Source organism: Chelonia mydas, chromosome 1, assembly GCF_015237465.2.
Source record: "Chelonia mydas isolate rCheMyd1 chromosome 1, rCheMyd1.pri.v2, whole genome shotgun sequence".
Taxonomy (NCBI): domain Eukaryota; kingdom Metazoa; phylum Chordata; order Testudines; family Cheloniidae; genus Chelonia; species Chelonia mydas.
Genome location: NC_057849.1, coordinates 106,554,340 through 106,581,961, shown reverse-complemented (window position 1 = coordinate 106,581,961; position 27,622 = coordinate 106,554,340). Strand labels below are relative to the sequence as shown.

Genomic DNA, 27,622 nt, shown 5'->3' with positions numbered 1-27,622 from the left:
GCAGACTGGAAGGGATCAAGAAAATTGCTGTATGTAACCATTTAATGGAATTTTAAGGAACGCTATCTATACCAGACATAGTAATATTTAACCTGCAAATTAAAAAATTGGTTGTGAGAAAGGATCTCATTTTAGTTAGCCCATAAAACTTATTGCAATGGGCGTTCCATCCCAAATATCATAGAATCGTAGGCCTGGAAGGGACCTCAGCAGGTCATTTAGTCCAGTCCCCTGCACTCAAGGCAGGACTAAGTAATAACTAGACCATCGCTGAAAGGTGTTTGTCTAACCTGCTATTAAAAATCTCCAGCAATGGATATTCCATAACCCCCCTAGGAAATTTATTCCGGTGCTTAACCACCCTGACTGTTAGGAAGTTTTTCCTAATGTCCAACCTCAACCTCCCTTGCTGCACTTTAAGCCCACTCCTTCTTGTCCTATTCTCGAGGTTAAGGAGAACAATTTTACCCTCCTCCTTGTAACAACCTTTTATGTACTTGAAAACTGTTATCATGTCCCTGCTCAGTCTTTTCTTCTCAGACTAAACAAACCCATTTTTTTCAATCTTTCCTCATAGGTCACGTTTTCTAGACCTTTAATCATTTTTGTTGCTCTTCTTTGAACTTTCTCCAATTTGCCCATATCTTTTCTGAAATGTGCTCCCCAGAACTGGACACAATACTCCAGCTGAGGCCTTATCAGCGCCATATCGTGGCATGATATGGCCTGCCATGACTCATCAAAGGGATATGAAGAGAAAAGCTGATACATCCTGTTAAGTTGTTTTATTTCTATCTCATACCATTTCAAAGGTAGAATGTACCAATATTAACCACAGTGCTCGACTTATTTGTCTTTGGTTTTCTTCAATTGACTTACTTGAGTTCCAGGTTCTCCTGTTTCTCCTTTTTTTCCCTTTTCACCCTAACAATGAAAAAAAAGAGGAAAGATTATAAACGTTTAAGTATGTTGTGCTTTCCCAAATGCATCAAGTTTTGTAACATGAAACAGCAGGTATTTACCAAGAGAAGAACCATTACTATTGAGTTCTGATCAAAAATATACTTGTCTTATAAAATGCATGAGTCATAAGTAGTTTTAGTGTTTTTTATTTGATAATTTGTTGGAAAATGCTTATTGATGTATTTTTTTTCTAAAAGAGATACGTTTCTCCATACTGCTCAGATTGAAAAAATGTGCAAGTATCCCCACCTCACAGTACAAGGCTTAAATCAGACTTGTTTATGAGGAGATCAGATTCTGTGGTTATGAACGCCACAGAAATGCCTGCAAATAAATAGAAATATTCCCAACTCTATCCACTCCAGAGATGAGCTTAGCTTAGATTTTCTCTCTTCCTTCGCCTTATTTGAACTGTGATCAGCCTCCTCCACCTCCTTTTATTTTATTTTTTTCCCTAAGAGATAAAAGTTATTTTGACATCACATTTTCTTTCCCAACACCATTCACTGTGTTTCCTAAGGCAGTCCAGGGAATGTGATGTGTAACACTTGTTATAAACCCGTCTTCAGCACGGATGAGCTACTTCGCAGGAGCAGGCCATTTGCTCGTCACTTTGCACAAGGAAATAAGTCATCCAGTGGAGCAGTGGCTACGCCACAACCCATTCTACGTTGCTCAGGACTTAACTGCCCCCTGCTGCATTCCTCCAGGAAAAGGCAGAATGCAGTGTGGAGAGTGGGTGATTCAAAGACCCAGCAAAGATACTTCACATGCTGTTCTTCACTTGAGATTATCGATCTCACAGACTATGAGTAACTGCCATGGTGCAGTTACTCCTGCTACGGATGATGGTATTGCAGGGTAAGACCCGAGGAGCTCCTTATGCCAACTGGCAGAGGGCACAGGAGATACATAAGAGTTATAGGGATCCCCTGGGCCTGTTATTTACATTCTACTTCACCAAAGAGTGTCATGTAAGGTTTCTACTGAAAGCCTGTGTCACACAGGTCAGAAGTCTATTAGCATCTGAGTCAAATGATAATGAAGAGATTGAAGGGATTTCAGAATGAAAATTAACAGGAAGAGATAAACAATGAGGAATTGCGGAAAAATTCTATTTTATAAGTGAAGAACAAAAATTTGGTCTGATATATGAAGAGTGCAGAAAGATGCCCTGGTTCCTTCATCAGAGGGAGACAAGTTGCCAGAGGGCTTGATCTTATGAAAGGAGGGTCTCAGCCATCATGGTTGAAAAATGCTGCAGGAAGCACTTTAGGGTAAGCGGTATCTTATTAAACAAGAGGGCATTTTGTTAGTGGAGTTTAGGCTTTAGAATGCATGTTATGATTTTATTTTACACGTAACCCTTTCTTTCCAATATTTCTGTTTGCTATCATATGTATAGTCTTCAGTAAATAAACTTGTAGCTGCGCTTTCTATAAAGAAATCTAAGTGCAGTGTTGTTTGCCTGTGGGTGGGAGCGTCAGGGGGCTGACCCCTGGCAGATACGGACAATGCTCCCTCATGCTAAGGCCAGTGGTGCGAGGTGTCTCACAAACATGGGTGCCCCCGGGAAGAGAACTAGGGCTGTTTAAAAGAGGCCACCCAGGTCAGAGTTAGAGGGAGAGCTGCCCTAAGCAGGGGATGGAATCATTTTATCAGTTATGGGATTGCAGAGTGGTTACTAATTTAATGAGTTTGGCAGGGGGTCTAGCCATGGGGTGTTGAAGTTTCAAACAAATATCTATATACTACTTGGCCCTTCAGCCCAGGGTGGAGAAACAGTGCCTGAGCCACCTGACCTCTATTAGTCTCAGATTTGAGACCAAAAAAAACCAAAACAGATTAAAGGCTGGTGATTGATGCAAAAGGCGCCAAATGCAGGGGAGGGCACATCTTCCCTGCGTGCAAAGAGCCATTTATGTGAATAGGCTGTGTCTTACTACAGGGGGTTTTCTGTGTGCAGAGGGGTAAGCCCTGACAGTCACTCTAAGGACAGGATCATGCCTACATTTTATGGATACATACAGTAATGCAAATTCTCTCCTTCAGTATATTTACCCATATGTTTCTGTGAAAACACGACAATATCACTGAGTGTTGGACAAATCATCAATATGAATGCTTTCTATATAGAATTTTGTGATAATAAATGAGAAAATATTAGTGACATTAAGTAGTACAGGGTTAGGATTTGCTTGAAGAAAAGGAACAAGTTTGTCTAGGCACTTCAAGGGAAACATAGTAAGTGTGACTGTGAGCGATTTTAGCTCTAATACTCATAAGTCTTTCATCCCAAAAGGAATGGCAATCTTGAGTAGCAAAGGCATTTGACTTTGTGTTTGTATGGTTTCAGAGTAACAGCCGCGTTAGTCTGTATTCGCAAACAGAAAAGGAGTACTTGTGGCACCTTAGAGACTAACCAATTTATTTGAGCATGAGCTTTCGTGAGCTACAGCTCACTTCATCAGATGCATACTGTGGAAACTGCAGAAGACATTATATACACAGACACCATGAAACAATACCTCCTCCCACCCCACTCTCCTGCTGGTAAAGTTCATGCTCAAATAAATTGGTTAGTCTCTAAGGTGCCACAAGTCCTCCTTTTCTGTTTGTGTTTGTATGGTAATCTACTGCAGGTTCTCTCTCTCTCTTTTCCCTAAATTCACTATTATGTTGCAATCCCCCCGCCCCCCCCCCCAAATCCCCACTCTTGAATAAGTATTTAGCTTTGTTTATCTGAATTCAATTCAATACCCCGTATGCTTTTACACAATGTTTTTAATTACCTTGTATTGTTCTTCTAGGATTGTGTCTGGGGAAACTACCAGCTCCCCCGTAGATGGAAGCCCAGGAGGGCCCTCTGGACCTATTTCACCCTGTAGGAAAACCACAGAAATAGGTTTAGCAGCAGCTAAAATAACTCTTTAAATTGTAGACCTGCATTGGGTGCACAATTTGCTACTAAAATTTAAGACTAGATCCTAAACTGGAACCAATCGGACCAACATGGACTTACACCAGCTAAAAGTTTAGCTGTAAAAGTCTAAGGCTATGTCTACACTACAGCCTATGCTGGCAAAACTTATGTTGCTCAGGGGTGTGTACATTCCACCCCTCCTGAGTGACATAAATTACACTGACATAAGTGTTCGTGTGCACACCTTCTCCTACCAACATCGCTTATGCTGCTTGCAGAGGTCGGGTTTTTTTATGCCAACGGGAGGGCTCTCTCCGTTGGGCATAGAACGTCTTCACCAGATGCACTACAATGGCGCAGCTGTATTGGGACAGCTGTGCCACCGCAGTGCTATACGTATAGATGTACCCTAAACAAGGTTATGGCAAGAAAAGAATTAGATTCATACTAAACTAAGAGGTGACAACATTTTCCATTATACTACATGCTTCTAGAACAAAGTTAAGATTCTTCTTTCACTCTGATCTAACGCCATTGATTTCAATAGAGTTTCTTCTGATTTGTACTGGTAGGAGAGCACAGCAGACCTAGACATGTAAAAGACTATTTGGCTACAACATTTACTATTGTGCTTATCATCACTTTCAAAGTGAATGAATTTTTACTATAGTATATCATCACAAAATAATATTAGACAGTAATATAAACAAGCTCTTTTATAAAGCTTAAGCGTCACCAATTTATCTTATCATACCCATACTAATTCACTGGTTTTCCTTTACCTTTTCACCTTTTTCTCCATAAAAACCAAGGCCCCTGTTGCCCTGCAAAGACATTAAGTCAGCATAATATAATTATGCAATACTTCTACAGAATAGCTTTAAATGAAAGGAGCTCCAGAAGTACTTAACCAAAGGAGTGTTTCAGCGTAGAGATTCTTAGGACATCATTGCAGAATTGTGATCACATAACAGTCTAGCTGTAACTCAATAAATCATTTTGGTTCATCATTTAGAAAGACGGCTGCAATTAAAATCTCATGTTGACAGCACTTCTCCAGTGTTTCCTCTAACAGGCATTAAGTCTGTCTTTTCTCTGAGTAAGAATGTGAAAAGACTGCACGTTACATCTGTGGGGGCTTTTTAATAAAACTACATGTTAAATAAAATTACCTAAGTACACTGCATATTGGAACTAGGAACTCATGTATTTTCTCAGATAAAATATAATCTGAGATATATGGACAGATTCTTTGATCTGGGGAGACTGCTGTGCTCACACCAGCAGTGTAATCTGCTCTAAAGCAGGTTTAACCACCCCAGGGAAGATTTCATAAGGTTGATTTAAAGGGTATGTCTACAAATCTTTTTGAAGTGAGTGGGAATGAGTCTCCCAGATCAAGCTAGTTGGTCCACACTAGTGCTTTAAAAATAGCTGCATAGACAATGCTTTGAAGGTGCACTGAGGCTGGAACTCAGGTTCTGAAACCACCCTTCTCCCTGGGCTTCACAACTCACAACATCTTCAGTTTACTAGGTATGTCTGTAATCACTATAGTCTGCAGACCTGAAGAAGAGCTCCGTGTAGCTCGAAAACTTGTCTCTCTCACCAACAGAAGTTGGTCCGATAAAAGATATTACCTCACCCACCTCTTCTCTCTGTAATAATTAAAGGCTTGACTGAGCACATCAACTGAGGTCAGTGATATCTGTCCATTGACTTGGCTCAGACCCTATGAACCCAAAATGAAATATATAAGGACAGCTCTTCAGAGAAAGACTTACTGGTGGTCCTGGGGGTCCCGGTGGCCCGGGTGGTCCCTGTACAAATACAATTGCAGAGAGTAAATTACCTCTTATTAGTGCCTTTTCTATTAATACTGTTTTGAGAACATCAAACACTTTACATGTGAAACATAATGATACATTCAGAACGTACTGTATTCATTTAGCATTCAGACAGTCAACAATACTTAATATATTAACTACCTTTATTGTACCGTATGATATTGAAACATGCTAGCTTAGCGCATTTGATCATCCTCCTGGCCCTAATGGGATACGAGGCTGCTAATTACCTGGAGCCAGTGGAATTACTTCTGTAGCTCAGTAGGAACTTGTGGTTTTCACAAGACAATATAATTGCAATAATACAGGCGACACATGCTGAAAGTTCTTGATTCTTTTTTGCAAGGCTGATCCCTGGAGAATTAGTGTCACATACTGCCTTTCACTTTCAAAATGTAATGCCCTCTTTGGCTTTAACGACACCTAGTTGTCACACTTAAACCTGTTAGCTACTGTACAACTACTAGCTCCGAGCGTACAAAAAATTAGGTCCTGTTAGCATGATACTTCTGTCAGGTTAATTTCATAGAGTACATATTTTAAAAATACTTACTGGTCTTCCTGGATTTCCTGTTGGACCAATTAAACCCACAACACCGAGAGCACCTTGAGGTCCCTAGAAATACCAAAAATGACTTAAAAAAATGAAACAAACCAATAATGGATGTTGTTTTGGTAGCTGCTATTATTAACATATTGATAAATCATCACATTTGGTGAACAGCAACTTACTGGAAAGCCCAACAATCCCGGCTCACCAGGCTCTCCCTAAAGAAGACAAAAATAGTTAAAGACACAGTAAGTACTGTGTACGACACTAAACAATACATCTTCTAGCTCAGGGATTTTTAAAAAGCCATTCCTTCAGTCATATCAATTATTTTAAATAATCAGACCGTAGCATAAAAACATGACACAAAAAGTTTAAATAAAGATAAATTCAATATAAATATTGATATAGAAAATCAGTTCAATTTTATTACATGTTAATTGTATACTTTCTATGTACAGTTCAGTTATATATATTATGGCTGGGATTTTCAAAAGGTAGCTAAGGGAGTTGAAATGAAATGGGAATTGAATGCCTAACTTCCTTTGGAAATCCCAGTTTATAAATTTAGATGACGTCCAACAAGGATATGTATGTATCCTGAATTGAAAGAAACTAGTTAAATGAGGATTCTCTCAATACATTGCATTTAGAATTACAGTACCAAATGATTGTTTCTTTGAACATTTCCATTTTTAAAACACAGAAAACATTTGGAGCATACTACTTTAAAAACCACATTTTTGACTGTAGAACATGTTGAAATATATTTGGAAGTTTGATCCAAAAACCTTCTGGGACAACAGTTCACATACCCTTCCTCATTTTGTACAGTTCCTTACTACACAAATATCTCCACTGAAGTTAGTGGGACGATTTATGGAGCAAGGTAAACCTAACAGGTGTATGGCTGTCATTATCTAACTGTTGGGTATCAGATACTCGAAATGAACTAATACAAATGATTAATTATTACCACTATTATTAGATTTCAGAATTATTCTAGAAGGAAAAAAATACTCTCTGATTGAAAAATACAAGATACCTATTAACATATTATCAAAAATAATTTCCAGCACACCCATAGTCAACATGTAGCTGGAGGTTCTTTGTTATGAAGAAATTGGAAAGGCCCCACTTTCCTGGAAGTCAGCTAGGGTTCATAATACTCAGGAGAGTGAAAAGTAACAGCCCTGTTGCAAAATGCATGTAGAAAAATCAGAAACTTGGCTTAAAGATGGAAAAAAACCCACCCCTCTACCAAATTCAAGAGACGCTGCACATGAGAGCTCATCAATTCACAAGTGATAGATACATACCCTGAATTTGCTTGCTAGTTCAGGAGTCATTACAAAAGGTTCCCCCTTCTGACCTTTTGGTCCTTGGATTCCCTAAATTGATAAGACAAAAAGAAAAAGGCTTTTCACATCTAGGACTATTTATATATTTGCAGTGATGAGCTGCCAAAATCTTAACTGGTTCCCTATAAAAAGTTCTGATTTAAGGGATGTGCCCCAGTATGTATTTTTTCTACCAACAGGGTTACCATACGTCCGTATTTTCCCAGGAGGAGTTCCTCCCGGACGGTGATTTAAGAACCAAAAAGCCGGACCTGTCCGGGAAAATATGGATGTATGTTAAGCCTGCCTAAAGTTCTTTTTCAAAAAGATGGGCCTGAACTAGAAATGAGCTCCGTTTCACATGTGTGGGTCCCCACCACTCCCTGGGGGTGTGCTAGGGTGACCAGATGTCCCGATTTTATAGGGACAGTCCCGACTTTGTGGTCTTTTTCTTATATAGGCTCCTATTACCCCCACCCCCTGTCCTGATTTTTCACACTTGCTGTCTGGTCACCCTAGGGTGTGCAGATGTGGGTCCCACCTGCTCCCTGCCCCCCTCATTGAAGCAGGTGTGCAGGGTTACTGCCCTGGGAACTGCAGGGCACCAGTGGACGTGGGGCCAGCTGCAGACAGGGGCGTGGGGCAGGGCTAGCTGGAGGCTAGGGCTAGCTGGAGGCAGGAGGTGCAGGGCTGGCTGCGGGCAGGGCAGGGGGTGTGGAGCTGGTTGGAGACAGGAGGGTGCGGGGTTGGCTGGAGGCAAGGGGATCCGGGGCTGGCTGCGGGCAGGGCAGGGGATGTGGGGCTGGCTGGAGACAGGGCAGGGGCTGACTGGAGCTAGAGGCTGGCTGCGGGCAGGGCAGGGGGTGCGGCAGGGGCGGGTGTGGGCAGGGCAGAGGGTGCAGGGGTGGCTGGAGATGGGCTGGCTGCGGGCGGGGCAGGAGGTGCGTGCGGCAGGGGTTGGCTGGATACAGGGCAGGGGGTGCGGCAGAGGCTGGCTGCAGGCAGGGGGTGCAGGGCTGGCTGTAGACAGGGCAGCGGGTGCGTGTGGCAGGGGCTGGCTGCGGGCAGGGCAGGGGGTGTGGGGGTGGCTGGAGACAGGGGCTGGCTGCGGGCAGGGCAGGGGTGCAGGGCTGGCTGCAGGCAGGGGGTGCGGGGGTGGCTGGAGGCAGGGCAGGGGGTGGCTGGAGACGGGGGCTGGCTGCAGGCAGGGCAGGGGGTGAGGCAGGGGCTGACTGCGGGCAGGGCAGGGGGTGCGGCAGGGGCGGGTGCGGGCAGGGCAGAGGGTGCAGGGGTGGCTGGAGATGGGCTGGCTGCGGGCAGGGCAGGGGGTGCGTGCGGCAGGGGTTGGCTGGATACAGGGCAGGGGGTGCGGCAGAGGCTGGCTGCAGGCAGGGGGTGCAGGGCTGGCTGTAGACAGGGCAGTGGGTGCGTGCGGCAGGGGCTGGCTGCGGGCAGGGCAGTGGGTGTGGGGGTGGCTGGAGACAGGGGCTGGCTGCGGGCAGGGCAGGGGTGCAGGGCTGGCTGCAGGCAGGGGGTGCGGGGGTGGCTGGAGGCAGGGCAGGGGGTAGCTGGAGACGGGGGCTGGCTGCAGGCAGGGGGTGCAGGGCTGGCTGCAGGCAGGGCACCACATGGCTCCCGCAGCGCCCCTGGCGGCCGGAGGAGGAATTACATCACTTTCCGGCCGGAGCCCATCAAAGCCTCAGCGCCCCCAGCAGGGAAGCGGGTTAACAACCGGTTCTAAAACTGCTTCAAAATTTAACAACCGGTTTGCATGAACCAGTGCGAACCGCCTCCAGCTCACCACTGCATATCTGAAGTTGTGAAATATATCCAACAGCAATTTCATATGCATATACACACTACAGTGTGTGAACAGTGACCATGCCTAATGGTGGAAATTCATGTTACATGTAAAAAGATGAAATCATCAGGATCATGTGGGTGAATTGTGCAGGAAGCAGGCAAAGAAATCTGCCCTTAATTAAGAATTAAGTTGTGGGACCTCAGCATAGTCCAGTCTATTGGCTGGAATAATGATTGTGGTCCCGCAATGCTGCTTATGTGGGTTGGTAAAGCCACTAGATCTAAATAATGAACTGTTTTTGTGAAAAAAAATTGTGAAAAATTTTCCTCAAAATTTTGATTTATTGTTATGACTGCTACTCTTTAGTGGATAGAGTACAGAAGCCACCTTGTGGTTCCCTCAAACCACTTCACTGTGGGACTTATATGATGGAGAGGGTTTTGAGTAGACCCTCCATACCTTTGTGAATTTCATAGTTTTTCATTACTAACTTCTGTGGCAAATCCATATGGGTGTTGTGTTAGGTCATCCCCTGTAAGTGGAGTGTTCTGTGGATAAACAGAGGGTCAAAAACCAAAAGCACTACTAAAACTCATTAGAAAAAATAGTTAAAACATGAGATAAACAGAGTGGATAGGGAGTCCCGCTTAAGATTTTTCCATTTCAGTCCTGAAAATACTAGACTTAAATTAATCAAAATAATCAATTTAAGTTCATTCTTTCAGCTACTTACAAAGAAACCAGGTTGACCACTGGGCCCCTGACTTCCTTGTTCACCAGCATCACCTCTGGTCCCATTGCAGCCATCGTGACCTGGTTTCCCCCTTGATCCTGGCTGACCAGGATGACCCTGTAGAGAATAAAAAATGTGTTTATCTATCCATCTGCTCCTAATTTTCATTTTCCAGTGCTTATATAGTTTTTAAACATTCTCATAATCAGCCCAAGGCTTAGAGCCATGGGAAACTACAATTTTCAAAGAAAGAAACACAGACAGTGCTTTTTTTATATAGCTGCAGCTTGAACCAGATGCCCCAGACAGCATGAAAAAAGTCAAAGGCAAAGGAAAGGGTAAGAAAGCTATGCTCAATGCACTTTCTGTTAAACAGAGAGCTAAACCAACTAAGGGCTCTTATACAGGGAGTATCAGGGCTGGGATTATTGCAGAAATCAGTATCTCGGCGTAAAAGACTGGGAAGAAGGGTTTCTTGCTGGCTTTGAACAGCTTCCCTTCTAGGAGGAAAAAAAACATAGCAATGGTTTTGGAACAGGGCTGGGTGTCATGATGCAGCTGTGACATACACATGGAGAGAGAAAAATAAGCAGCTCAAGCCAAAGGGGTATGTGACATTGTGGAAGTACCACTATCAGCCTCTTGGGGTATTGGAAGGGAGAGAAAAGCTGGTCGTGATTCAGCTCTCCCTTAAACTGGATGTACTCCATTGTGATTCCATTAATTTCACTGCCGTTACTTACTCCTGATTTTCATCAATGTTAAAGAGAATCAGAGGAATCATGTACTTGCTTTGAGCTGCTCTCTACTCTATGAAAGACTGCAACCAGAAAGATAGGAGCCAAGTATGCTCAGAACCCCATCTTTTTTCTCCCTTCTCCACCAGCTGGAGCTGTGCTTTCCTTTCCACTCCTGTTCCCTCATCTGAGCAGAAAGAAAACTCCTAATTGCTTGCCTGCCCCCACTAAGCACCAGTATTCTCCCACTATTCATCGGCCTCATGATCTTCACCTCCCTCTTCTTGGCCATTAGCCTCATATCTCTGCACTGAGCCACTCTCGGGTTCACAACAGTTCCTATTTACTTCCAGATAGTCACCATTGGTTCCTGGCCTGAGACAGCTGGTTGGGAAACAACAGCAGGGGGAGGCAGGATACATTGAGATTGCAGGTTGGAGGAAAGAGGTGGAGCTATCTAAGATTCACTGCAGGCAAGTGTCCCAATACAGCCCAATTTTCGTGTAGCCAGAACACCACCCTCCTCTTGCATGGACATCAGCTGTGTGTATGCAAACCCCACTGAAGTCAGTGAAAGTTGTATGCATGGACTCACAAGGACCCTTGGCTGCAGTGCTTCCACTGTGGAGGGGAAGGAGCCTTTCATCTTTGGTTTTCAGAGAGAAGAGGAAGAAAGAGTGTGAGTGAGAGAGAGAATCTTCTAAAACTAGATTTGGAACATTGCTGGAAGCAAAGAGGGTTAGAGGAGAGTGGATGTGGATGTGCATGTGTGGGTGGTAGAGAAAGTCCCTGATGTCAGAGAGCACTGCAAAGGAAGTCCTGGGAAATCTGTCCAGGGATTCCTGTGACTCAGATTTCTTTGCTTATTATTTTATGCCACAAGATGTAAAGTAGGGTAAGCTGAACTTTGAACTCTTTCCCATGAAGGGACTATGGTTTTCATTTTAGGACTTTTCAGTGGGTTTTTTACACAGACAGTGAGAATTTATTCGAAGTTCTACAGTACTGAAATACCTATGAAAGCTTTTAAGATCATGTTACTCACAACATATAACAAATAAAATTAATAACCACTCGGCATCCTTATAACCACTGACATTTTCAAAGCACTTTACAAGCATGAAACAATGAAGGACAGGATTTTGTCCCCCTCCACTGCACGATGAGGGGAGACTAAGTACATGGATCACACCTCTCTCGTGCAGAAGAGCATGCTTAGCTCAGCAACCCCTATAGACACACTACAAACATCCTCCTTTTCAGCCCTTTTTGTGGGTTTCTCTGTGATGGGCAGCAACTGAATCCTAATTATCTGTGATGATGATAGACAAGGCAGAGTTTTCTTCTCAGTTATATGTCTGCAACTGCATTCATTTTAACAAGTCTCACTGACTTGAGTTGGGTTGCCTGCATGTAACCGAGTTCAGAATTTGACATATGGGTTTTAATTCAGTGGGGTAGTTTCAGTCCAGGCAAAAATGTTTACAGTGAATGGTAAACAACTCTCAGTAATCCTTGATATCTAACGAATGAAGTGAGTGACTACTTACAGGAACACCATCTGCACCAGGGAAACCAGTTACTCCTCTTAGCCCCTAAAATGAGACAACACAATTAAAGCAAGAATTATCCCACTATTTTCTTCTTTAGATGTTAGATGAAATATGTGAAGCTTTGAAATTACCACTTCTCCTTTTGGTCCAGTTACTCCAGGTTGCCCTCTTTCACCTTTGTGACCTTTGTGACCTTCTAAACCTGGGATACCCATTAATCCCGGTGGTCCAGGGAATCCCTGAGGTCCAAGTAGTCCTGGTTGACCCTGAGAAAAGCAATAAAGGCATTTCTTCAGGAATGATTGTAATACACAGGGATCACCAGTTCATCTCTATTATAATGGAATCTTCCCATCCTCTTAACAGATGAAAAAAAACACTCAACTCTTCTTACTCTGGTAGGCTGGGTTCTTTGGTGAACATCATGTGACAGCAACACACATAGAAATATACAACAGGGGACTGTATTGTGTATGACAAAGCAAATGCTTTAAAATAAAACAGCACTCATCCTAGAATATTCACTGTTATGCTATGAAAAGAATGTTATCTGCAGAAAAAACAGAGCTGGTTTCTGTTGAGCAAGGCCCAAAGCAGATCCAATTACAGTGCACTCCAAGTAACTGAGATGTACTTAATTGTGAAATCCACTTAATTGGGATGTTTCTCCCAAATTGAGCCAGATACTTAACAGCAGGAATTTCTGTTTCTTTGGGATGGTAATTCCCCTTAATTATGATGCCTGAAGATGATTAGATGGGATTCATATAGGAATAGGTACTCAGCTAAGGAATGGTAATCACATAGGTTGAAGAGTTGATCAAAGGTTTCTCCGTCCTCAAAAGAATCTCTTCCAGAGTTGGTTCAGCAAAACAGCATTAATGATGCCATTCAGGCCACTTCAAACTTTGCTTAAAATTCATTCTCTTGAGGCTGGCAGAATCACAAGGATCAACAAAAACCAACTAGCACTATACTCTTCTATTACATTTAAATTCAAATTGCGGGGAAAAGATCTCTTTGAGACTTAGTCACGTGAATCAGCAGGTTGGAGATTAGTGACATACAGCATTTTGAGAACCATTCCAAATATAAAATGGCTTCTTAGGGACTACAGTTTTTGTGTGTGCTGTGTAGTGCCGAGCACTTAACATATAATAATCAACAACAATCTTCTTTTAACTTGGAAATCTGCTTAATCAGGATGACAGGCCATCCAGAAAGGCAGTGATCAATTTGTAATGAAATTGAGCTGGGGCTCAAGCAATTAGGTGCTGGGGCTCTAGCCATTTTTTCACATTCATAACTGATGCAGCAAGCCCAGAGGTGCCGGTGCTATGAACTGCCAAACCCAGGGCAGCCTTGGAAAGCCCTGGTACAAATTAAGCACTGTAGCAAGGCATCCTACAAACCATACAACTAAAATATACACAAGTGTGTACAAACGGAATGAAATTATTAGTATAATACAGATCCATCACATATTCCTCACCTCACTTCTCTGAAACCACACCCCCCCAAATAGATAAAATACATAAGGTTATAATACATCATATATTCCAATCTTTTGGTCCTGTGAAGAATATTGGTGCCATTTTCACATAATGCCACTGGGCTAGAGAAAGGAAAAGAAACAAAACTGATACTGGATCACTTTCTTGGATCCAGAAAGTCGTCAAGATGCTTAACAATATGCTGTTGAGTTTTAGGCAATCTTTTGGTTTATTTTCATTTTACACTATGGGCTCTGTCTTGTGACTTGTGTGACATACTTCACAAATTTTCTTTTTTCATTTTCACTCCTCTGTTCATAACTATATTCTGGCTATTGTAGCCCTTCAGAGAAACACTCCAGTAGCTTTAATAGCATAAACAAAAACAACCCTCCCAACCAAAATATGATATATGCTTGTGGTATAAAAATAATCAATCATAAATGATTATTCTTAGATCTTCCATATATCTTTGTTTTCACTTTGTTCACAATTATTGATCAAGACTCAAATTAGGCTTTTCCCTTCTACTATGGCTTATTCAGAAAAAAAAAATATCATCATGCAGGTAGGTTTTGTGGCTAAAGAACTGGCTTTTTCACCCCACCACAAAAGTCTGAGCATGATTTGTACACAGAATCAAGGAAATGTAGGGCTGGAAGGGAGCATGAGAGGTCATTTAATCCATCTCCCTGTATAAGGCAGGACCAAATATGAGACCATCCCAGACAGGTGTTTGTCTTACTTGTTCTTAAAAACCTCCAGTGATGGGGATTCCACAGCATGCCTTGATAACCTATTCTAGTACTTAACTATCCTTTCAATTAAAAACTTTTTCCTAATATCTAACCTAAATTCCCTACAGGAAATCCATTATGTTATTTCAGCCCAGACCATATTGAGGAGCTGACATAATGAAAACATCTGCAAAATTCAGTACAATTTCTGCTTGGAAAGGGGTCAGGAATGAGATGGTTTACAGATGTATTACACTTTATTCCTCTGGATCTAATCACCAGTATGGATCTTTTGCACCTTATTTTCTACCCTGTTTCAATTAATCTAACATAACCAATTACTTAGGAGCGGTGCCAAAGGATACAATGGATCTAAATATTTAAATTGTCATAGTGAAACAGCTTCCATCCTATACATACAACTTGACAAGAATGTAATGCAATGTCCTATCATTTAGAGCAAGTCTGCTTTATCAGTGAAGCAAAATTGGGATTATTTCGCTATTGGATGTGAATCCTTCTTTTGTGTCAGCATAATAAATAGAAACAAATACACATATAAGTTAAGGGCCAGATACTTCACTGGCAAAAAATGAGGGAGTTGCTCAGATGGACAAAGGGACCAACAAACACCTGAGCAAGAGGCAGCTCAATTCCTCATCCTGCTCACTCCTACCTGCCCTGAGTGTGTCTCTATCTACAAAGACAGCAGAATGACTATAATAGATCCACACACAGGAGGGTGGGCTCTAGGATCAGGAATGTGGAGACATGCCCTCAACCATACCTTTCCCCATTTATATGCTATGGCATAAACTCTGGGTGCATAGGTGTCAGGTCAGGTGGTCACATGCCATGAGTAGCTTGTGCAGGGTACTGATTGATATTTCCAAAGCAGTAGTGTCTCCTTGTATAGATGTAAGTGCCCATATCCCCTGTTCTTCTGCTTCCAAGGTGCATACACCAATGCAACACCAGACCTTGTAGAAATATCTTAACTATTTGTTTAAATTTATAAACACTGTATGACAGGGTGCTGAGTAAGGAGGGCTTAACCTGCCCCCTGCCACTTCAGGCCCAAACAAGAGGAATAGATTGGGCCTGGTTGAAGAGCCCTGTGCCTGTCTGGCAACGAGAAACAGCTGCCAGCCTAATCAGCCAGGGGCTATAAAGGCTGGCAAGCAGGAAGCCAGAGGAGGAGGGGGAAGGGAAAAGAGAAAGGCCAGACACAGGAACAGGCAGGGATAGGCAGGGACGGGGGCTGCCCTGCCCTGCCCTGCCCTGCCCTGCCCTGCCCTGCCCTGCCCTCTAGTCTGCTGCTGGCAAAGTTTGGCTGTTAAAAACCTGTACATAGATAGTAAGGTGGTGGTGGGAAAAAGCTGTGAACAAAGAGTACTGGTGTTTGTATCAACCTGAGGCATCCCTGAATGATTTACAAGGGAAGCAGCGGCAGAAACCAGAGGTGCCCAGTTTACACCTCGCTACACACTGCTTAAAAAATATAATGCTTTATTAAATATTGATGTTTAAATAACTGCAAAGAAATAACCCCATAAAAAGCCATAAGGCAGAGCCTCAAATAATCTCTTAAAGTAGATGCAAATCACATGCTAGAAAAAGCAGAGCACCATGCAAACAAAGTTTGCAATCCACAATCCAACTGTATAGTCACATCACCTGAGTTAGCTCAAGTTTCAGATTACATTTTGAGCAATTTTAGTGAAATGGATCTTTTAATTAAGCCACAGTTAGAGAAATAATGGATTTTATGTATGGAAAATGCTACTTGGTGTAGCCACAGAAATAAATGAAAGCCTGGCTAACCCAAGTAACTTCCACAGTCTAGTCAGCCACGGGAAGGAGGTAAACATACAAACGCCAGGCTTGCAGATAGAATGCCTTTTGAACATCTAATTACAACTTCCAACAAAACGCTCATAATGGACCAGATCACAAAATGTGCACAAAGCCCTGTGTAGGGGGTAGTGTGGTGGCACACCACCCCCGTGGCAGCATCACAGAAGGCACAATTTTGTCTTTCCATTAGTATAACAAAGATTGCTCATCGCCACCAACCCTGTGCTCCAGTCCTGCTCCACGTGCATGCGGGGGGAGGGGGGCGGGCGCTGGGCTATGGCCCTGCCTCCACCTCAACCTCTCCTTGCTACCTTTCCGATGATTTGTTCACGGGGGAAAGGAGGGGGTCTTACACACACTATCTCATGTCAGGGCTGCTCACCATTATACATTATTATGTACAACAAAAGTATTATAATTAAACCTTGAGGGGTCACTGACCTAGTCTAATGAGATTAAGAGTTAGCTTCGGAGAATACAGCCTTATTGTAACAATGCACTGATGTCTGCATCTTTATTTTGCCAATATGTAACTTGCATTGTACACTACATCCATCTTTTCTCCACTTCCTTTATTGGACCCCTGGTGCTGCTCACCAAAGATGTGGACACCTGTTAACTAGAAAGCTTCAGTCAAATAAAGGTCTCGTCTGTCATGTTTTAAATAGCTGACAAAGTAGGAACAACATTTTCAGATACTGCAACTCATTTTTTTGGGGGGGGGTCATCTATTTTCAACTTCCTTCGAAACATAACCAATCTTCAGACTTCAGACACTCAGAAACTCTGCTGGCCTTTCAGCTTTTCCCTGGCATGGAGTTTGCTTTCATTAAAATTAGCTTGTGATCTCACTCCTCCTCTTCATACTGATTCTGTCCCCCAAGCCCATCTTACAAGATAATAATGCCAGCACGGAGTGGTACTACTACTCTTTATTATTACTGCTTGCCAGCCCTTGCTACAAAGCACAAAGGTGCTAGAGCAGTGGCGGGCAACCTGTGGCCCACGGGCCGCATGCGGCCCATCATGGTAATCTGATTGCAGGTCGCAAGACATTTTGCTGATACTGACCATCTGCAGGCCCGGCCCCCCCGCAGCTCCCAGTGGCTGCGGTTCACCATTCCCAGCCAATGGGAGCTGCAGGAAGCAGCGACCAGCACGTCCCTGAGGCCTGCGCCACTTCTCACAGCTCCCTTTGGCCAGGAATGATGAACCGTGGCCACTGGGAGCTATGGGGGGCCATGCCTGTGGACAGTCAAAGTCAGCAAAATGTCTCATGGCCTGAAATCAGACTACCCTGATGAGCCGCATGCGGCCCGTGGGCCACAGGTGTCCCACCACTGCTCTAGCACCTTCATGCTTTGTAGCAAGGGCTACAGTGATGTCCCTGAAAATTCACCCAAATTTGGCCAAGGTATAAACCTTTCAATAAAAATCTCATTTTGTACATGCTCAGTAGAGGCTTGTTAGAATTTGGTAAGAAAATTCTGTGAAGATTCCATCCACGTTGAGCACGCTCCAGCTCAAGGCTCCAGGAGCTGACCAGTGCTTCCCCTGCAATTGCTCCTTCTGCCTGCCAGGGACCACTGTGGTGCCAGGCACCACTGTGGTGCCAGGCACCAGTGCTGAGAGCAGAAAAACTGGATCCTTTGTGCTCTCAAGGTCTCCATTCTGGCATCCAGGCAGTATGGAGGAGAAGGAGGAAGCTGCCTCACTGTAATGCGAAGCATGAAGAATGTGGGCTGGACAGGACAGGGGTAGAACAGAGTGGAGGTGTGGTTGCAGGAACCAGAAGGTAGTGAGGAGCTGGAGGAGGGGGAAAGGAACTAGTGTTGCAGTGAGGAGGAGCATAAGGCAAGGAGCGGGGGAGCTGGGATGAGGACAGTAGGACAGAGAGAAGTTGGGGGACAGGAGCAGAAAGTTCTACAAGCATTAGAGCACACTATCCTCTGAATCTGGAATTTAACCAGAGTCCTAAATCTTTACATTCCCCTGCTGCCAGAAAACAGGCTGTAAAACCCATTGCATAAGTGTGTGTCTCATTCCTTCCCTAGTGCCTACTCTCTATAGAGGATACAGCCTACTATTGCTTTCAGTTACTCTGTCAGCTCAAATGGTGCAGTAGATCTAAATGTCCAAACCCTGATGATGATCCAAGTTAGAAATCAATAATAGAATTTTTGGAAGGGAGGGAGTTATATTAGGAATTACATTTCAAAAATCTATGTTAAAAGAATGTTAAGGTTGCAAAGTCAAGCACTCAAATTAGGAAATGTCAGAATTAAGGTTGCCCATGCAACCTTAATTTGGCCCTTTTGTGCATATGTGGTAAGAAAAGTCTTTAACTACATGATCACAGACTATCTTTTTCACAGGACCACTGCCTCTTTCAGTGCACAGAATGCACAGTGCTCTGGGGATGAATCAGTGTTGTGTAATGGAAGAGACTATTGTCCGTAGGACCCCTTATTTTGCAGAAATTGTAAGTTGTGTAGTAAATGAAGCAGGGGGTTGCAGAAAGAGAAATGATGATCTCCTGGTTAAGGACGTTAAATGCCATCCTGGAGAATTGGATTCTAGCTCTGCTTTTGCCAGTGTTTCTAAGTGAGCAGTAAGTCACTTAAACCAAAATTTGCACAGGTGGCCACTAATTGTTTTTCTTATATCCTGGGTTCCCAACATAGGATACCTGGGCTCTGATTTGAGGAGGTGCTGAGCACTCACAACAGCAGGTGAAACCAACTGGTGTTGTGCTTTAAACATATAGTATGCTATAAAACTGCTAGGTACTTTAAAAAGTCAGGGCCTATGTGTCTCAGGTTGGGCACTCCAAATTGGTGGACACTTCTGACAATTTTGGCCTTAATTTCTCTGTGCTTCAGTTCCTCATCTTTGAAATGGGAATAATACCACCTAATTTCATCATAGTGCTGTGAAGATAAATTATTCACTGAATGAGACGTGGGTCCTACAGGAAAAATAGTATGTAATCATGTAATTAAAGACTGTGTCATAAGGCTTACCCACAAGGGGCGTGAATTAAGGTTGCATGGGCAACCTTTATTCTGGCATTTCCTAACTTTTGAGTGTTCAACTTATACATTTACAGGATTTTATAGCCAGAAATGACCATTAGATCATCTAGTCTGACCTCTTGTATAATACAGGCTACAGAATTGCATCGAGTTAGTCCTGTATTGAGCACAGTAATTTGTATGTGACTAACGTATGTCTTCCAGAAAGGCATCCAGTCTTGACTGGAAGACTTCAAGAGTAGAGAATCCACCACTTCTCTTGGTAGTTTGTTTCAGTGGTTAATCACCCTTATTGTTAAATACTAGCATAGATTTTTAACAGTGAGTGTGAGTAATCATTGGAGCAAACTACCATAGAACATGGTGGATTATCCATCTCCTGATGTCTTCAAATCAAGATAGGATGCTTTTGCACCCATTATGTTGACTTTGCAACCATAACATTATTTTAATATAGGTTTTTTGGACGCAATTTCAATAATGACACTAGTGGTAAGTTGACGTACAGGTCTGATTCACATTTTTTATTGTCCACCACCCTCTCTAGGATAGCAATCTGAAATATTGCTGAGGTGAAATGATTTTATTTCAGAAAATAGCTTACATATACCTACTCCTCATCACGTGTAGATTCATGGGTTCACACTAAGAGGTTAACAAAACAGTGTGCATCACATCATCTAATAACTACTTTTGAGAGGGATATGCAAAGGCAAAAAAACCCTTAGGAAAATGGCATTCCTTGAAGATTAACAATGGGGTTTACTTCTCTGTCAATTCTTACATAAAAATTACATCCCTGTTCAGATGATTTAAACAGTCATCAATGGCAGGATACATTCCTTAAGTAGGCAATTCCTGCTATGTTCTTCCCATGACTTAAAATAACTGGAAGAGGTCTCACACAATTAAATTGTCCAACACAGGCATGTGCAGAATCTATTTACAGTAAGGAGCAAAGGTCAGAAATTCTAGGAAGCCTGGGGGAATTCTTCCCAGAAAATGTTTGCAATGTCTGACGCAAATCAGTGCCTGTTCAGTAAATGAGGTACATGAAAGAAAGTGCTATCAGGGGTGTGATTTAATTTAGTGATAACTTGGCATTCCATAATTAAGCCCCAGAGAATTATGAAAAGCCTGAAAAGACTTCCAAAGTTATATTGCATATCCATATGCTTTAGACATTTTTTAACCTCCAATTCTTTTAGGACCACTCAAGAAGAAGATAGCTCACGCGGTGAAGTTTGCTTTCCCCACTGCTAAATTTAAAAAGTTAAACAAAGGAACACTTATGATTATTATTAAACATTTACATTGTGGTAGTGACTAGAGGCCAACCAAGTTGAGACCCCATTGTGCTAGGTGCTGTCCAAATTTATAGTAAATGACAATCTCTGCTCCAAAAGCGATTATAACCCTAAAGACAAGATGTCATATGTGGAGGAGACAAATAATCAGGACAGCTTGTGGGTAGGGAGGAGGCATTTAACCAATGATGAGCAGTAATCACACAGAATTAGAACAGTTGTCATAGCTTCACCATACTTGACAACATGCTCCATCATACTTTGTTGTAAGTCTATTCTTTAACACTTTCTGGTATAAAGCCAGGGTAGTGAATCTGATGAATCATTCTCCCCCACAACAGAATTACCTTATAGTCACAGATCATCCTAGGGTGGGAGAGAAGAGACCAGGTTAATGCCCTGAACTTTTTAAAGGGTCACTTGTGGAAGAGAAATCTCGCTTCCTGTGACACTGACTATATGTAAAGGCATTCCACCATTTCCTTGGTGCTTATCTGAGACCTTAGTCTTGCCAAGAAAGACAGTCAGATGGGCCTTAGAAATTTGGAGAGAAAAATAATCCTTCATAAGAACTGTAAGAAGGATGGCTGGGAGAAGGAAATGGTAGGGAACTCACAGATCTAATGCTAGTAAGTCGTTTGACAGCTGGTCCAGTGGGAGGGGAGGCAACAAACATGATAGAAAGCCATTCACTAGGGATGGGAGTAGAAAGGGTCATTAAGAAAAGAAACAGTGTCAGAGCTGGTGAGGAAGGCTAATTCAGGAAAGAGCATCCCAGTGGGTGCATGAAGGAGTAGCTGCACTGCAAACCAGTTCTAGCCTGGCTAGTAGAAAGCCACTGGTAGGAAGGGGCAGAGGAGATCAGAAGTAGAACATCTCTGAAATCAGAGAGCAGTTCAGAAGGGGCCAAAGCTAGGAAGATCAGCCTGTCAGAGAATGAAAATTACATTGATGCAAGGTCATATATTTACAAATGTAGGTCCTTGATAAGCTGTTACAAGTATTACGTAAATGCACACCTCTGTTGTTCATTTGCTTTGCCAAAAATAGCATTAACAGGAGAAACCAGGCTATATGTTTAAGGATTGTTCCAGCTTTGGGGTAGCCTCCCCCATAGAGGGGAGCTAGAAATAATCTTCTGGACCAGACAATTTGGTAGTCGCCCTTTCAGGAGGAGCCCTTAAGTGTGGCGCTGGATAACTATGGACACCGCTAGCTAGAGGGGAAGATGTAATGTAAGGGTCTCAGGGAGAACAGACAATGCCCAGTCACTGGAAAGTCAGTTCCAGGCACAAGAGGCCTAAGCCCTAACAATCTTTCCCCTTTGGGGTTCTCAGCCTAGGAAATAACTTATATATTTTTTGTATCACAATCCTTGCACACCAGGGGTATATGTGTGAACTCTTTCTTTCCTCTCAGCTTTACTAAAAACTTGTTTTTCTATTACACACACATCAGTGGTTACTGGGAACACACCAAGCACTAGGGCTGGCTTAGAAAGCATCTGTAGTGCTTGCCTTTGATTGTGCGCTGTGCTGGACACATTGTCAGGTACTCAGTGGGATTGTGTCACCACAGCACTTATGGTGACACAGAAGAGGGCATTACACTATTATGCCCCAGGATCACAAATGCATTAAATTCTACACTAGTTATCCTAGGTATAAATTCTCTCTGTAAGAAATTATACCTTACAATGGAATTAACAAGGTGTTTTGTAAAGCACAAAACAACAACAAAATGAATATGCAATCAAAAATGTTCCCATCTGGAATTCATAGCTCTGGAATAAACGGAATAATAAATAGCTCATTTATTGGAAAATTATTTTAGGCATGTCTCAACTATCTGAAGTTTAGTTTTAGAATGATTTGAAAACAACCACCACTTTTGTAGTCCCTGCTGCCAGAAGGTCAAACAATCTCATAAGCTTTAGTAAAACTCCACCAGAAAGTTAAATTTAAGTACTGTACTCATGGTGAATCACACTCAACTGTTAATAATGTCAACCATTGAGGAGAAAACATACATGGGCACACACACACACACAAAATCCCACGGACTTTGCTTTTATTTAGATCATCATAAACTTTTACTTTTATAATCAGTACAGGAATAACGATTAATTTTAAAAGACCCCTAAGCTTTGATTTTCAGTACTTTTAATGCAAGCATGAGAATTCAATAATTGCCACTAGATGGCACTCACTATTATCATTTTTGACAATGTACATAAACAACAAAGGTACACATTTAGGAAACACACATACCTAATTTTGAACTCTGAGACTGTCTTGGTAAGAAGTTAGAGCGAGACAAAAATGTGTTGATACTAAATCCCAGAATGCAGAAGAAGTAGGATGTTTTTGCTAAAGTGACAAGCTGTGAAATAGTTAACAATGCTGTACTAACTGTGAAATAGAACTTCATGGCTTTTATTCATTTCACTCCAAACCATATAGGCTAAAGACTTTGTTAAAATGAAAGCTTTTTTTACTGCCAAAACTGATGAGGCCAAGCCTTTACTATGGCACACAGGCTTCATCAGACCAATCGTCTTTGTCCATTATGTCTCAAATGCTCTGCTTTTAAGGCTTCATACTTCTTCTTTTTCAAGGGAAAGACACACCTTTCTAGAGAAGTGAGCAAAAATCTTGTTTATTTTCTCCAGCAGCAAGTTAGCTTTAAACTTCACATCAAATACCTGCAAAAATTAGTATTCCCGCTCTCCACTGCTCTAAGTCGTATTCTGTTGCTAAACTGGATTCAGCTACTGACGTCATGTGCTGTAGGTCATCAGCCCTCGAGAAAGACAATGTTCTATGATCTAACTTGCACGTCGGATAATGGAAACGGAGCAAATATTTTACATTTCTCTTGAACAAGTCAGCATTTGATTCTACAACATTGGTGCAGTTCTAAGAGATGCAGTAGGCCTAAAAGAATATGACAGAGGCAGCTTTCCCTATTCTTAAATTCCCCTTTGATGTTTTACAGAGGTTTATTTGTCTGAATATTTCACAGCCCATCTTATCTCCTGAAAAACAGACTTCCCTCTCATCTAATAAAAAAGCTGTTTTTTCACACCAGAGAATAAAGAAAATATAAATTCAATTAAATTTAAAAATAACCCAAATGAACATAGGTTAGCCTATCGGTATGGTAATAATTTGCTGGTCATTCAGCTGTATCATCCAGACATAGGACATTTATTCCTGGGACAGTGGAAACCAAATTACATTAACATGAATTCCAGAGTAGTGATTCAGCTCGCAGAATGTTTTCTCCGAATAAGGAAGAAATAAACATTAAATCTTCATAAAAACCTCTATTAAAGAATGCTTGCCACCAAAACTCAGAAAGCCGCAGTCCCCTTCTGTAGGCAGTAAACTAAAAACTTTGTACTGCTCTCTGTTCCCAAGCTTTAATCTAATTTATGACATGTTTTCCAAAACTGTTTGATCTTCTAGGAAGTTGTTGTGTCACCCTAGAAGATCAAACACTGGCACAAGAAGATATACATTGGAATTATAGGTCAAGAACTCAAAGGATTCAGTTTAAAAATTCTTCATACACAGAATACATGAAAGTATTTGGATGAATGCTTTGAGGTGTTTTTGTAGGGTTCTTCTCTTTTTAAACAATTTTACTGGGACAAAAACAGCAAAACACCCATAGAAAGGGGCAAGGATAGGCAAAACCCCATAAGGTTTTCCATGCTAAGTTTTCAACAGGGTATTTCATGGCAAATGGGATGGGGAGGGAGTGTTCCTATTTACAGAACCAGTAAGGGGTTTGGCTCCCGGAACTCACAGGTCCCCCAAGAAATTTAAGATAAGGTTCTTGTGGTATATTGCCAGCTCTGCTTGGTGTGTTGATCCTATTGAAGTATATGGCAGTACTCCCAATGACTTCAAAAGACAGAGATTTGACCTTAAATAACCAAGCTTTAGGAGTATGGAGCACAATATGTAAGATTATTATTCCATTAAAGATGAGCAGATGACATAAAACTCATGCATGAAAATTCTGTTGTAAGAAAAAGTGCTGAATGTAACATGCATCAGATTATTAAACCACGTTGTCAGTCAGTGCCACACACATTACTAGCTGTAATGCAAAACAGTAACGTTCTCTTGGACGTTAGGAATGGTTCAGCATAAAAACATGAGATGGAAAATGTCACGACCACTTAAAACATTTTTTCTTTTTTGTTTAGAGTACAGTGAGTAATTTAAATTATAGCATTTCCAGATAGCAGTTTATCTCAGTTTCTATTGGCTGCAGATTAATATACCTGGTAAAACTTCTAGACCAGATTCTGGCTCCCTGATACAGCCCACATACACTACAGGAAATCCTCCAGTGCAGGGCCAGCATAAGTGGTCTATAAATGCCCCCTGTCATAGTCTCCAGTTTAGGCACATGCTGTTTGCGAGAGTGGAAGGAGAAATGCTATCAGTGTAGCTAGTCTGGTTTATATTTGTGTAATCTGGCACAGTAATGCAACAGGGAGTCCAGTCATACAGCAAGGAGTCCACTCACTGGTTAACCCCACCTAAGATATAACTTACCTTTATGGTTATCTAAATATTATGACTTCATGTTCAATCTAAATATTGAGTCTTTATCAAATAAATAAAACCTAATGTTTAATTTGAGTCACTGCTGCCATTTAAATAGATACAGCAAGCTTTTTCAGACTAAGGGTATGCCACATTGCAAAACAAAAAAGTGTTCTTACCTCAGGTTAGCTATCTTGGGTTAAAACAGCAGTGAAGACCCAGGAGATCAGTTTTAATTCAGATTAGCAGCTCCAGCTCAACCTGTCTGCCCTATGAGCTTTTAACATGATCTGCTAGTCTGAGTTATAAACTAAGTTGCCATGTCTTCACTGCTATTTTAACTTGAATTAGCGAATATGGTTTATCTTACCACAGTTAAGAAGCTCATTTTTTTTAGAAGAGTAGACATGCCCTAAGAGCTAACTGCCAGTTTTGAAGACTGTTTATATAACACTCATTTACCATTTTAGAATAATTCATTAATATTTGATTAAATGACTCAAAAAAGTTCAGTTGACATGCAACAGCAAATTAATTTAGAAAACAAGTTAATACGCATTTTGCCAAATCTGCCCTTGGAAGTACTCAAATATTAATGTGATGGATGTGATATAAAAGTGGAGGTGCGTCTACAACTCCCATGGTTTCAATGGCAGTAGAGGAGATGTATTAAAGGGAAGAATTTAGCTCACAGGGCCTAAAAAGTGATATATACTTGAATGAATATATTGAAATAGAAATATAATAAATGTATCAGACATTTTTAGCACAATATAGTAGGCTTCCAAAATAGGAAGAAAAAAAATCTTTTCATTCAACATGGGTTTTGAAAGAATTTTAAAGGCTAGACACTCAGGGAATGTATGATGCAGGGTGAAATTCTATCCTTTTCTATCTGCTAATATCTACACCAAAACCTTTTTTATTTAGTTATTTTTCATTTTCTCACTTATATTATTAATTGTTTGACCAATGAATTCCCAAGATCAGGAATTTTAGCTTCTGACAAGCCATAGCAAATATTAATAACCTGTCAGGCAGTTAAGCCAGAGGTTTGGTTTTTAATAACTATAAACTTGTTGCTTGGTTAGTTAAGCTCTTAAGGAAAACACAACAACCAACACCTGTTTGTATTAGAACATTCAGTAATAGAACTGAAAAGTGATCTGCCAGCCAATTGTTTTAAAATGTTTTTTTTTTTTCTTTTTTTCAGTGCTGTGTGGGAGTGTTCTCAGGATCTTAAAAATTCAGGAAGTTCAACACAGATGTTTTTTGTCAGTGGGCGTTGGAAGCACCAATAGCTACATCTGTTCATTTTTTATATTTGTGAGAACACTTTTTTTCCGCCAAAACCATCCAGGGTTGAAATTTCCACACTGTGGAACTGGCCAAAATGTTAAGCTTGTTAGACTACATGAGTTTAAGTGTATGTGAAAATTAAAACCCCTATAGGAATTCACAATCTACAGTATGCCAGTTTTTCCATCTTATACTTCTCTTCTATTTGAACAAACGTGTAATTATTTCTGTGATGGGAACCACTAGCAGAACTGTAAATAGTTTTTTGATCATTCAACTATCACTTGTTGCGAACTGTTTTGGATTTAATATGAGGATATGGTAGTAGGCCAAGTTGTCCCCTATGTGAGAATCACCTGTGCAGGGGACAGGAATTGTTATGAGGTTCCCCCCACAGAATTTTACTGGCATTGTTCCCTCAGCAAGGTGATAAAAAGGCTGCTCCCTGTGCCGAATGAGTAGTGTAAGGACTGATTTCCTCAAACCCGCAGACATGTACAGATGTCAGGGGAAAAGCTCAGGCCTGGAAAAGCTGTATCTGTATGGAAGCTCTCTAACCTTTGCAGCCCTGTTCATGTGGACAGAACTGTCCCTCCAGCATCAGATTCTCTTCCCTCTGACCTGACCCCCATGCCCCACTCACACGTCCAGCTTCTAATGAGATGGCCTCCATGGGGTCAGTGGAAATGGGTAACAATAGTATGGAGGTGGCACTCTGCCCTTCTGAGACCTGCCTGCTATCAGGGAACTGCCTGACCCAATAAAATGTATAAATATATTTTTGTACTTCCTGATTTTAAAATGCTATTTGAAATCAATGGGAGGTAGGCGACAAAATACCTTTGAGGATCTGGCCCTCTGTCTATAAAGATGTGATTT

At 41.7% G+C, this 27,622-nt stretch overlaps 1 protein-coding gene across 3 annotated transcripts in view; it reads right to left on the bottom strand.

Moving 5' to 3' along the window:
- COL4A2 (collagen type IV alpha 2 chain) overlaps nucleotides 1-27,622 on the bottom strand; it is a 246,965-nt gene that overhangs the window by 81,522 nt on the left and 137,821 nt on the right. For all 3 annotated transcript variants that reach the window (XM_043535436.1, XM_037896774.2, XM_037896782.2), the window contains exons 5-14: nucleotides 12,582-12,716; nucleotides 12,448-12,492; nucleotides 10,161-10,277; nucleotides 7,603-7,674; nucleotides 6,466-6,501; nucleotides 6,287-6,349; nucleotides 5,671-5,706; nucleotides 4,669-4,710; nucleotides 3,756-3,845; nucleotides 880-924 (exon numbers count right to left, since the gene is read on the bottom strand). In XM_043535436.1, the coding sequence (XP_043391371.1) occupies nucleotides 880-924; nucleotides 3,756-3,845; nucleotides 4,669-4,710; nucleotides 5,671-5,706; nucleotides 6,287-6,349; nucleotides 6,466-6,501; nucleotides 7,603-7,674; nucleotides 10,161-10,277; nucleotides 12,448-12,492; nucleotides 12,582-12,716 (681 nt within the window). The remainder of the gene's footprint in view (nucleotides 1-879; nucleotides 925-3,755; nucleotides 3,846-4,668; nucleotides 4,711-5,670; nucleotides 5,707-6,286; nucleotides 6,350-6,465; nucleotides 6,502-7,602; nucleotides 7,675-10,160; nucleotides 10,278-12,447; nucleotides 12,493-12,581; nucleotides 12,717-27,622) is intronic.